Source organism: Nelumbo lutea, chromosome 4 (genome assembly GCF_056320005.1).
Source record: "Nelumbo lutea isolate HS-2025 chromosome 4, American lotus-T2T, whole genome shotgun sequence".
Lineage (NCBI taxonomy): Eukaryota > Viridiplantae > Streptophyta > Magnoliopsida > Proteales > Nelumbonaceae > Nelumbo > Nelumbo lutea.
Genome location: NC_142687.1, coordinates 66,463,029 through 66,475,388, shown reverse-complemented (window position 1 = coordinate 66,475,388; position 12,360 = coordinate 66,463,029). Strand labels below are relative to the sequence as shown.

At 39.7% G+C, this 12,360-nt stretch overlaps 1 protein-coding gene across 2 annotated transcripts in view; it reads left to right on the top strand.

The window, feature by feature from the left end:
* LOC148860922 (5'-3' exonuclease family protein) overlaps positions 1–12,360 on the top strand; it is a 56,326-nt gene that overhangs the window by 19,842 nt on the left and 24,124 nt on the right. For both annotated transcript variants that reach the window (XM_088984205.1, XM_088984204.1), the window contains exons 8-11: positions 3,872–3,937; positions 4,927–4,977; positions 5,066–5,185; positions 5,262–5,346. In XM_088984205.1, the coding sequence (XP_088840331.1) occupies positions 3,872–3,937; positions 4,927–4,977; positions 5,066–5,185; positions 5,262–5,346 (322 nt within the window). The remainder of the gene's footprint in view (positions 1–3,871; positions 3,938–4,926; positions 4,978–5,065; positions 5,186–5,261; positions 5,347–12,360) is intronic.

Genomic DNA, 12,360 nt, shown 5'->3' with positions numbered 1-12,360 from the left:
CAAGTTGGTCTTTTCCTCTTAAGAAAATCAAAGGTGTTATTGGTGTCATGAAACACTTCCCAACGTGAGATTTTGGGAGGATGATTGGAGTGGGGTTGGGAAATTTTGTGAGATATGCCCAATGTTATACAGACTGACAGAACATCAGGTCTCTATAGCTCAATGCTATGAAGTAAGCAGTGTTTTAAAAGTGCAAGGCGCAAGGGCCAATTTGCGCTTGAGGCGGCAACGCATGCGCCTTTTTAAGAAAGGCGCAAAACTACAAAAAAAGCTAAAAAATAAAAAAAGTCAGGAAATTAAAAAAAATGCCAAAAAATTTTAAAAAATGCAAAAATTCAAAAGATATTAAACATAATGCTAATAAAATATATAAACATAAATTTTACAACAAATGTTTTAAAGAACCAATTATCTAAAATTAAAATACATAAACATAACATGTAAAGTGTATTCAAATGAAAATTTAAAAATAAAAGCAAACATATAAAGCATTTTCAAGCATGTAAAACCCACAATCTCTTTTTTTCCTTAATTGCATTGCTTCAAGTATCTAATGCAATGTAAAATATATTGCATTCTTGATTCTCTGAGTCGCCTTTGTACTGCACCCCTCGAGGCAAGCCTGAACAAGTCTATGTTAGGGTTTGAACCAGCCGTTAGACTCAAAAAAATGCAAAAAGTGCAAAATTTTAAAAAGGCGCACGACTGGGCTGAGGCACTAGGCGCATCAGTCGTGTGCCTTTTGAAAGGGGTGTGCCTAGGACCTGGGTGAGGCGCATACCCCAAAATGTGCCTCGCCTGTGCGCCTGAGGTGTGCCTTTTAAATCACTGGAAGTAAAGTGGCGACAAGGTGGTTTGGAGTCCTAAGTTTAGAAGACCCTTAAGATACCAAGAGTTGGAGGAATGTGTTCTACTGCTGGAAAGGCTGGAGCAGATTTGGGTGTCCATCGATTGTGCAGATGGCCTATGGTGGAAGGAGGGTAGGGATGGAAGATTCACAGTGAAGTCTTTCTATCTGAAACTCATTGAAGATAGTATAACAAATGATCAGGTGCATGGAATTTGGGGCAACCCAATTCCTCCAAGAATTGAAGCCTTTGCGTGGCTGGATGCAATGGAAATCATCCTCACAATAGATCATCTGAAAAGTAGGGGGTTTTGTTTGGCAAACTACTGCTACATGTTTAAATCAGATGAGGAAACTGTACAACCCTTATTCTACTGATGCCACCTAGCAAACTGCATCTGGAGTTTCTTCTGTTTTCTTTTTGGGATGCCTATATTCCATCCATCTACTTCAACAGAGATTTTCTCTTCATGGCCGAAGTTTAGAGGAAGTTTGAGAGCTAAGATTGTCTGGAGCTGTATCCTCTTTGCAGTTTGTTGGTTGTTGTGGGGGGAAAGAAATAGGAGGCTGTTTGAAGGAAAAGAAAGGACTGAAGAGGTTGTGGCTTTAGTGGGCAAACTTGTCACAAGCTGGGTCATCACTTTACCAGAATTTGAATATATCAGATTTTCAGATTTTGCTGATAACTTCTGAGAAGTGTTAGAAATTCAAAATTGTAATGTTGTATTTTGCTCGGGGTGTCACCTAGACACCTGATCTAATTGTACCTTGTTTCTGTTTTAATAACATTTTATTCTTACTCTTAAAAAAAACACTAACTTTAGGAGGGATGGGCTGATACCAGATCTCCTTAACAGGGAAAGAAGGAGAGGGGGAGGTGGCTACAAGAGAATTCAGAAAGGACTTGCAAGAAAAAACCCCTGAATACTTAAGGGCCCACACTCTTGAATCTGAACCACCACCCCCAAAAGTCCACTGAATTCAGTAGAGACATTGAATCTGGTGAAAACCCTTGCTAATAGAATGAGGAAGGTACTTCCTGAGATCATTTCAGGGGTGCAGGGGGCTTTCTTGCCCAGTCGGCTATTATTAGGTGTTCTTATTGCTAATGAACTGGTAGACTCGAAGTTAAGGAGTGGCAGCAATGGGGTGGTATGCAAAATTGATTTAGAAAAGGCATACGATCATGTAAACTGGAAGTTTCTCGACTTGGTGCTGCAGAAAATGAACTTTGTCCAGAAATGGGGGAATTGGGTCAGAGTATGCATATCTACTGCTAAGTTATCTATACTTGTGAATGGGCCGTCTTCTGGTTTGTTTAGAAGTTCGAGGGGTCTTCGACAGGGAGACCCCCTCTCTCCCTTGCTGTTTATCTGTGTGGTGGAGGCTTTAGCTAGATTAACTAAAAGAGCTGCGGCTGAAGGCTGTGTGGAAGGTTTTAGAGTGGCAGAGGAAGGAACTGTGGTCCCTTTACTACAGTATGCAGATGATACTTTATTCTTTGTTCAGGCAGAAAGGAGCAGTTAAGTAATCTTCGGATGATTCTGATATGGTTCAAGGTGATCCCTGGATTATTGGTAAATTTCCAGAAAAGTGAAAATTTTCCAGTTGGGGAGGTCAACAACATCCAGGATCTTGTTGCGGAGCTTGGGTGTAAAGTGGGAAAACTCCCTTTCAGGTTCCTGGGTCTTCCGGTTGGAGCAAAATGTCACTCCAAGTCTATTTGGGACCTGGTGATTGAAAGGACAGAGATGAAGTTGGGGGTTTGGAAGTCCAGGTATTTGTCTAAGGGAGCTAAGATCACTCTGTTGAAAAGTGTCCTAGCAAACTTCTGGGACTTCCTTTCAACCTTTGGAACGAACAGATCCTAAGGAAAATTGTCAGTGCTCTGGGTGGAGTTATGTTGGAGGCTTGTTTGACAGTGTATGCCCTTAGCTCCAATCAGAATGATATACATTTTGACATTTAATGTAAATGAATAAAGTACATATTTGATTCATGTTATTATGGTGTGTTTCTGTGTAATACCCTTAAACTGGACACATATGAGACTCGTGTTAGTTTAGAATCTTCACAGCTGTTGGATAGATCTGGGGAGATTTTTCTTGCCAAGGCTGACACTGATGTGCCGCCAAGTTGGTTGGGGTGGCTTGTCTCAGCTGCCAGGGTGAGACCTGAGGTACATGCAGTGTGGGTTTTCTTGAAACCCTGAACTGGGCCAGAATTCCAGTATTGCCCTGTATTTTCGTTCTTCCTGATTGTATCCTCCACAGACCTGAATGTTTCCTTTGGAAGTTCTTCCCCTCCTAGGAAAAATAGATCCAGAGTTTTGCTGACTTTCACTCCCATATTCACTGCTTTCTTGATGTCCCAAGTCTTTTCTACTATATGGGTCTCATCAATCATCAGTTCAGACTCAGTTTCCTCCCCTGATTCCACTTCCATCCCCTCCTCTCTATTCTCCTCTAATGGGATATATTTTTTCCTTTTATATGTTTTAACCTCCCCTCAATTTTACCATCTTCACCTGATTCTGCTTCCATCCACATGTTTAAGACTATTGCAGTAACCATTTTGGGGATATTGCTTCTGCATTTCAGGATTTTGATTGGTTAGTGAGAAGAATTACTCTACATTCCATGAAAAGCAACAGCTATTCATATGATCGTGTAGGCATGGTGGCTACTGCAAATTTGATATTTTTCTCTTATAATGATAGAGAGCAATACAAATTTTTTGATTGTTAACTGTTAAATTTTATTAGTTCTAGAAAAAAGAATGTAAGTATACCAAAGATCCCTGGTAGCCCTTGCTACCAACCCAAATATACCCTTATGCTAAGATTATAGTTGGCAAGGTCTCCATTTAGTTACCCCCTTCTCCCCCAATGCATGTTGGTCCTGTGTGCCCTTCCTTGGTTAGCATGTCTGAACAATACAAACTTTACAAAGGATCTGAATAGATTTGAGAAAAATGAAATGGTTACTTGTGCAGATGAGAGCTTCTGGTGTTTGTTTTCTGCAGGTAACAAAGCAGCACAATGAGGACTGCAAGAAACTCCTAAGACTCATGGGTGTACCCGTAATTGAGGTGATGTACTTAATTAACTCATTGCCCCTTTTTATTGGTAACTGTTAGCTTTTTTCTTAGATAAAAATGAAGAATGGTTTATGTAAATCATGCCAAGCATCCCAAATTTTTACTCTAGTATCTACCACCTAACCCTTCTCTTTTTGTCTATTTACAATTTAACGTTCATTCTCCAATAATCTCTAAAATAGATGAGACAAATTTTACTACTTTTGGGTTAGCATCAGCCAAATTGATTGCTTATGTATGAACCCAAGAGAAGTTACTTTCTATTTCTCTTGCCATAGCTCTTATCTCCCTCACAGTGCACCTATATTGTTGTGATCCTTGACTGTCGTTCTTTAACTGACCCACTACCATTCTATCTTCTCCTACTTTCAGTGATCTTCCCAGCCAGAGTACTTGTAACACTACTAGTATCTCAGCTCTTGTATTGTAGAGTTCCCATAGCCTATGGGTCCTGAGTAAATTGCTAAGTTAGATCCCTGGAAACTTTTGAAAGCCCCTCCTATTCCTTAGTGTCCTTGATTGCTCATGCTGCAACCATCAAAATATAATTTGGTTTGATTAGGATTTAGGAGGCATCATTGCAGTGCAAAGAGATTGTGGATTTGGATGTCATGCTATTGGCGAGGAGGCTTCCCATTAGCAATTTCTAAGGATGTCATCCTGAGAAAATGGATAAAGAATGTAGCACTTTCATTGAGATGCTTTCAATGATTGCTTGTTTTTTAGAATGTGTATTGCCATTAAGAATTTTGCTACTCCTATCTTTCCATGTTGTCCCAAGAACTATTGTGCTTAGCCATCAATCATCACCACATTACCTAATTGCCCTTGTTGGGTTTGTCAGTGGTGCTTGTATGCAAAAATGTTCCTTCTTGTTGATGAGTTTTCTTTTTTTAATTCATTTTTGTTTTTAATTATATATGTTGAGCATTCATGTTTGCTCCTTAACATAATGCTTCATTTCTTTTTGTGTTCTCTAGGCACCATCGGAAGCAGAGGCTGAGTGTGCTGCACTTTGCAAAAATGGGAAGGCATGCATTCTATATGATTATCACAATTTTGGATTAATTATGGTATTTAATATAGTAGGAGTTTATGTTAGATCTTTTGATGTTTTAGGTCTATGCTGTGGCTTCTGAAGATATGGATTCCCTAACTTTTGGAGCTCCCAGGTTTCTTCGTCATTTAATGGATCCAAGCTCAAGAAAAACACCTGTGATGGAATTTGAGGTTTCAAAGGTGCATACAACATAGAAAATAATCACTGATTGGTTAAAATTTAAATTGATTGCCTCTTGTTCTGCTTTTGTTTCAGATTTTGGAGGAGCTAAACCTCTCTATGGATCAATTTATTGATTTGTGCATTCTTTGTGGGTGTGATTATTGTGACAGTATTCGAGGTATGGTGCGATTCTTATGCTTATAAGTTGGTAAAATGATGCTAATTTTCTGTTTATCACCTCATGGTTCTGTTTGTGGTTATCAAGGGTGCATGTATGGTTATTACTCTGACAGTAATTGAGTTTATGCATATGATGCATATACTAAAAAAAGGAAAGAACCAATAGGAAATAAATCAGTTTTCCAATTCCTACACTAATTTACTGATCATAAAAATTCCTACACTAATTTCAGGATTTTCGGTTGGTATTGGTATTGTTTGTTTTTTTTTTGTATTTATTTTCTAGTTGCTTGTGTCTTTAAGAATAGGGTTTTAAGTTTTCCATAAATTTACTGTTATTCGAAATTACTATTTATGGTAACTTTTGGACTTACTGTTCATAGCAATTCTCATAATTACTATGCTTAGTAAACTCGTGATTTACTATTTTTAGTAAATTCTGGTGTCTTTACATTAAACCAGTTTTACTAGGATTAGGCAAGTATTATTAGAGTTGTTTAGGTCCTTCAGGAGTTAGTGTCTTTGTTTAAGTGTCCCTATAGGTCACCAGTGGGTTTGTCTTAGTTCTGAAGCAAGTAGAGGTTGATTTGGGTCAGTTTCGTAATCAAATGGGTTGTTTGGCAACATGGTTTGTTTTGTTTTTGAAAACAATAACAACTGCCACATAAGCAAAATTATATTATTTTTACTGGTATGGCAGTTGTTTGTTTTCAAAAACAAAAGCAACCATGTTGTCAAACACCACCTAAATTGTAGTCTAAGTCGAGTGTATAGATAGAGTCATTATAATTTTGGTTGTTGCTAGGAAATTCTCTTTTTTTCCCTCTCTCTCTCTAGCACTTCTTTCAATTGATCTATCTCTTTGCTATTTAGTATTTACCATAACAACAATAGTTCTTCTCTTTCTTATAATTTCTTGCTTATTCTTAGACAGCAAGCTGTCTACTTGTTCTTTCATCTATTTTCTTCATCCTTAATCTACCAAAGCCCCCCTTACCCCTTAACCCACAAAGCCCACCGCCAGATCTGGAATTTGTAGGATCTCTACTCCTCTTACCTCAGTATATCAGTTGGCGAAGGGATGCTAGTTTTCAGGTTTTCACCTCTATGGTTCTGTTTATGGTTATCACGAGTTCATGTATCATTACTGTGACAATAATTGATGTGTGATGGACTTTTTATGTGTGATCAATCAGTGAAAAAAATTCATTGAAAATGAAATTAAATTTCACTATTAAGGAAAGAGGGAACAACAATTGGAGTGCTTCAACGACTTTTTTTTTTTTTTTTTTTTTATATTGACAATATTATCAGGTAGTGGTAGTTGGTGACATCCTTATCCACAAGAGCGAACATCACTACTATCCCTTGGTTGCGCCCAGCCCTTAAATCCATGAAAATAAATTGAGGTAAAAACTGGATAGACACCTACTCTTTTTCTAGGGGGTTGTGAGACTACTCCCTGCACTTGTTTACTTGTTTTGCAACAAAGGCCTCCTGTACTTTTGGGTTTCAGTACTTAGCCCCCTGCCATTACCATTCTCTGTTATATACATGGACCCATGTGACTGTCATGTAGAGGTTTATACATTTTTAAAACCCCAAACTGCCTTGATTTTATTTTTTAAGACTCTTTTGCCATTTTAACTTAATTTTTCTAAAACATTAATGTTTACATGCTTCTCTCAACAAAGGCTGGTACTCGGGGGGTGTTTTTTCGGATTTTGAGAGAGGGGGGAAAGTTGGTCTATGGGATTTTGGTTCCCATTGACCAATAATCCCATGTTCTTTTTTCAGATTTATGTGGGGACCAGGGAAAGTTTATTTTCCTAGGTATCACTTATCCGGGTAAGTGATACCCATCTCCTAGGTGGGTAAATAACTTTCCCACCTAGGGGGGAAGTTGCCAACACTTGAATGGGACAAAAATGCCCTATTTAATAATAGATTTTTATGGCTAAAATGGTCATTGTCTTATTTACATGAGAAATAAAAAAACATGGGTAAATGCACTTACCCAGGTAAGTGTTTCCCAGGAAAAACTTACCCAAGTAATTGCATTTACCCAGGTAAGTAACTTACCAAAAAGCGAACGGGGCCTTGGTGGTAACTCATGCCTTTCATGGAAGTTCTGATGAACAAGCAGTTCATCTTTAATCTCTTGAATGAGCATTTGATCATTAAACTTTGTTCTTTACAGTGGGTAGTTTTGTAATTTTCTTTATTGTTACTTTTGGCCAATGCGCAATTTGATGATTGCAGTTTCATTGTTAATCCCATTAACTGATCAGGGGCAAAGTGTGGGATTCTAGAAGTATCGGGGGGGGGGGCTCTTTGTTGCAAAACAAAGTTTGGGGGGCAAAATCTCACAACCCTTTAAGTACAGGGTGGGTGTTTGTTATTTACACTAAATTTTAATAGGTGCAATTCCAAATTATAAGGGGCAAAGTGTGGGATTCTAGAAGTATCGGGGGGGGGCTCTTTGTTGCAAAACAAAGTTTGGGGGGCTAAATCTCACAACCCTTTAAGTACAGGGTGGGTGTTTGTTATTTACACTAAATTTTAATAGGTGCAATTCCAAATTATATTTTGAGAGATGCTAGTTTAGAAAATATGAGAACTTTAGGATTAGGTGGTTCATTCAAAGATGCTATTAGGCGACATGCTAGCCCTATTTTCAGGACCTATAAGGTCATGATGGCTCAATTTGAGCTGAACTTTTCGCAGTTAGTCATGGGCCAAGACTGGCTATCTAGCTATATTAATTTCATGGTGGAAGGAGACTTGATTGTAATTGTGTGGCAGCTCACAAGAGATTGGATAGATTCTTGGAAATATAGGAGTATTATGAGAAAAATCAATGAACTGGTAGAAGAGCTGCGTTTTGTTTATAAGTGGGTTTTTTTTTTTGTAAAACGGTAAAGTTTGATTGTTTATAAGTGGATTTTGAGATCTGCCAATTTCTTGGCTTATGTGTTGGCTAAATAGGGAGTAACAAGAAGCCGGTTGTGCTGGGTTAGTACCCTAGGAAAGGGTCGTTTAAATTGTATGAAGGGCTAAGGCTAATGGAAAAAGAGCAGTATTAGGCATACATTTATGGTAATGAATTCTTTGTAAACATTCTAATAAACCATTTTAATGGTTACTGATCTAGAAAATGGAAAGAGGAAAAAAAATCAATGTTTTTAACGATATAAAGGTAGTTATTGTCAACATCTATGGTATATTGTTGGTCACCTTAGATATAAATGATGTCAACTATTGACTCAGATTGTGGGCCAAGCTTCGAAGACAAAGTTCATCAATAATGCTGGAGAATTCTCTATGAAGCATCATTTCAAATTAAGGGCTTCAAACAAGAGAAAATTCAAGCAATCTCAAAGTTTTAGGTGCACATTTCAGTTTGAAAGCTTTGGGAAGGGGCTTTGGAGTTTGAGAGCTGAGATTGCTCGTGAAGTATTTCAGAAGAGTAATCAATGTGGAAGATTCATTGAACTTCTTAATCTAAGAGAACGCTGCGATGAAAGGAAAAAGGAGAAGACAAGTCCTAATCAGCAAGCTGGGAAGTTTATTTCTTTTGGTGATTTCGTTGGCACAGACATTGGAATCTGGATGAGGTCCAAGTGGTTGTTTGTTCAGAAGGTTCAGAAGGTGAGAAGGAAGGAAGGGAGGTGGTTTCTAGGGAAGTAGCGAAGGAGTTAGTGAGGTGGGAAAGGGAGGACAAGGAAGCAATGTTAGGTAGGTCTGGCTGTGGAGAGGACAACGCTAAGAGTGACTATTGAACATGGCGATGAGGTTGCGTGAGAGGCTTTGGACAAGAATGAAAAAACTAACTTATCTCTAGACTGCGAGTATTACCAAAAGTTTGAAATTTCAGTTGGTAGGATTGGAGTACATCTAGGGTGGAGAAGAGTTGTGAACAAGGAAGGTGCTGTAGGACCTATTGAAGGAGCAAAAAAAGCCAGAGAGACAAGCAAGTGTCGCCTTGTCCATGTGTCTAAGGTTTTCTCGAGGCTAAAAGACGATTTGATTGGGGCAGGTACTTCCAACAATTATAAGAGAGTGTACAAAAGGAAGAGGTTAAGTCGGGGGGGGGGGCTTCAAGTTGTCGTAGGGGAGATAAAGTCGACCCTGACAAAAGAAGGGCCAGAGGTTAGACCGGGGTCAGGGGATAAGAAGGAGGGGGGAGGTCAAGTTGATGAGAGTAGCCTTACTTTGTCTCAACAAGTTGATAAGGATGGGGAGAAAGTGGAGATTAAGACCATGGTGGACATTGAGGTTAGAGTTGGCAGGAGTTTAAGGCTATTCTTTTGGGGAGGTGAAGAGTTCACTAGAAGAGCTTTAGAAAAATTTGAAATGAGTACAAGGGAAGAGAAATTGAAGAAGATGTTGTGGTGAAAAGAAGAAAAAGTTTGGGATGAGGAAGATGGCGGGTAGTAGGACGAGTCATTTGATCCTGAAGACTAACCAATGTATGAGGCAGGGGGTTCTCAATCTTTCTTTTTGTTAGTTTTGTGTCTTTGAAAGCATTGCTGTATGAGGGGGGGGGGTTCTCAGTATTTCTTTTTGTTAGTGCTGTAATCTACTTTTTATTTTATCAATAATTTTTTTTTCTTTTATTCTTCAAAAAAACTCCCATGTGTTGGTGATGAGTATCATAATGGCCCTTCATCCTTGACTGGGCCTAGATAGATTGGCCTTGAGAATTTTCTGGATCTCATCTTGGGCTGTTAGTGTGGCTTCTATTTCAGCAGCTTTAGTGGTTCCCAACTCATAGGGGAGTATAGGGGGTGGATCATGTCCATACAATGCTTTGAATGGAGTCATGCTGGCGGTTGACTGATTGGTCGTGTTGCACCAATGCTCAGCCCATGGGAGCCGGTGAGCCCACTACTTGGGCTGTTCCCCTGCAAGGCAATGCAAATAAGCTTCCGGACATTTGAGAACCTCTGTCTACCCATCAGTTTGCGGGTGATAATGAAAGGGATGGTTGAATCCATCGTATGGACGCCAAATCAGTTGCGGAATGGGTGGGTGAATTTCAAAAATTTTCTACCTACCTTTCAACTGGGAATCACATTCCCTAATTTTAGAATCAAGATTCAATGATCCTACTTGAACCAGAACCGAACCAGATCTGAACCAAAAGTGAAGGGAGTAATTATACCTGATCCAGAGAAGTAATATCTCCCAAAGTTGGTGTTCACGCCCAAAGAAGGCACCAAGATCTACTCCTGCTGAAGATGACACGACAACTGTGGAACAAAACCAGCAGTGTGCGTCGTACACACTGAATCTTTCACAAGAATCCACTGGATGACAATGGGCACCAAACCGAATCAGCCTTTCAACAAAGACTGATATCAAGAACCTTTCTTGATCTGAGAAAACGAACTGCAATAGATAGTGGCGGCTACAACAGGAGGGAGTTGGAGAAGAAGATGGCGGACTGCTTTTTCTTCTCTAGGGTTACTAAGATCCTATCTCACAAAACTACAGGGTGTGTTATGAGTTAATCCCCTAGGGTTCGAATTCTTGTAAGTCGAATAGGGTTTCCTCTAGTTGCTCAATGATTAAGAAAAGATCTCCTGATCATATCAGGAGTTGCCCTTATCCAAATCTGTATTTGGATTAGGGCTCTTCTTAATCCTATCTGCAGATTAGATAAGCTTTTGGGCTCATCCTAATCTAAGATTCGCCCCTCGTTAATGACTGGTCAAATCAACCCAGTTCGAAATGGGCTTTAGGCCCAATAAGGTTATGTGCTCAAATGTCTTCCAAACTACTGTCCAGTTGGGCTTCTTTGTATGGCGTGGGACCCAAGCATTGATCTACACACCAGCCATATGGGTTCGGCCCAGCCTCTGTTACAAGGCCTAGCCGAATTCACTGGAGAGCCTAGTGAACCCCCTGAGCCCATCATATGGACCCTATGGGCCCAACACTAAGTGGTCCCTGGGCCAAGCCATCTTATAAAAACCCAAGGACTGTGGGCATGTGCAAGATTAGCCCATCAGGTGTTATCCCAAATGGTCTTACACTTAACCTCTCAGCCCATAATGATCAAGCACTGCCCGACAAGAGAGGACCTCTCCCTCGGCTGCAATGAACAATGTTGCACTCTCTACTTATATGGATCCCGGGAATTAACCATTTGCAAATATTTTGAAACCATACTTAAATATATATCATATATATAAATTTTGCAAAACAAAATTCCAATGATTGAAATCAACTGCCAGCAGTTTGGTTTTCATTTGAGAGAGTGCATGTCCGATCATTACCTTTGTCCGACAAAGGGGCTGATTCCGTCACTATGATCACCCACTTAGATGAATTCTCAGATTGTCCCAACATACCCAGGTTTTGAGCCCCGCTAAGGATCTCACTGATTGGCATATCAAAGATAGCCCAATCTGACACCTAGTGCAGTATTATAATTGGGTTTAGGGGTCAGGTGTAACTTTCCAGTTTTGCCCATCAATCTCCAAGGTCCAGAGCAATGTTGGAAATCTTGTCCGGTTCAAGGGTTCAAGTAATCCTACACTGCCTGTGCCTTGGGTCTCACCCTGGCGGCTGAGACAAGCCACCCCAACAGTTGGCAACAAACCAATGTCAGCCTTTGTAGGATAAATCTCCCTAGACTTATCCAACGACTGTGAACATTTAAAACCAACACAAGTCTCATTAAGTGTCCAGTTTCAGGGTCTTACACACAAAAGTATACCACACAACATGAATCAAACATGTACTTCATTTATTTACATTAAATGTCAAAAGTAAATCAAAACTGATTGAAGCTAAGGGCATACAAAAACCATCCAACAGATAATTGGTGGATGGAACAACTTAGTACCATGCACCCGGAAATATTCCCTCCAAAAGTGGTTGTGGAAGGATGGGTCTCAATTAGAAACAATGGACTTGGGGGTCCCATGCAGCTTGGCCATGTCCTTTACAAATACTTCAACCACCATGGCAGCAGTGTATGGGTGAGGCAGAGTTGAAAAGT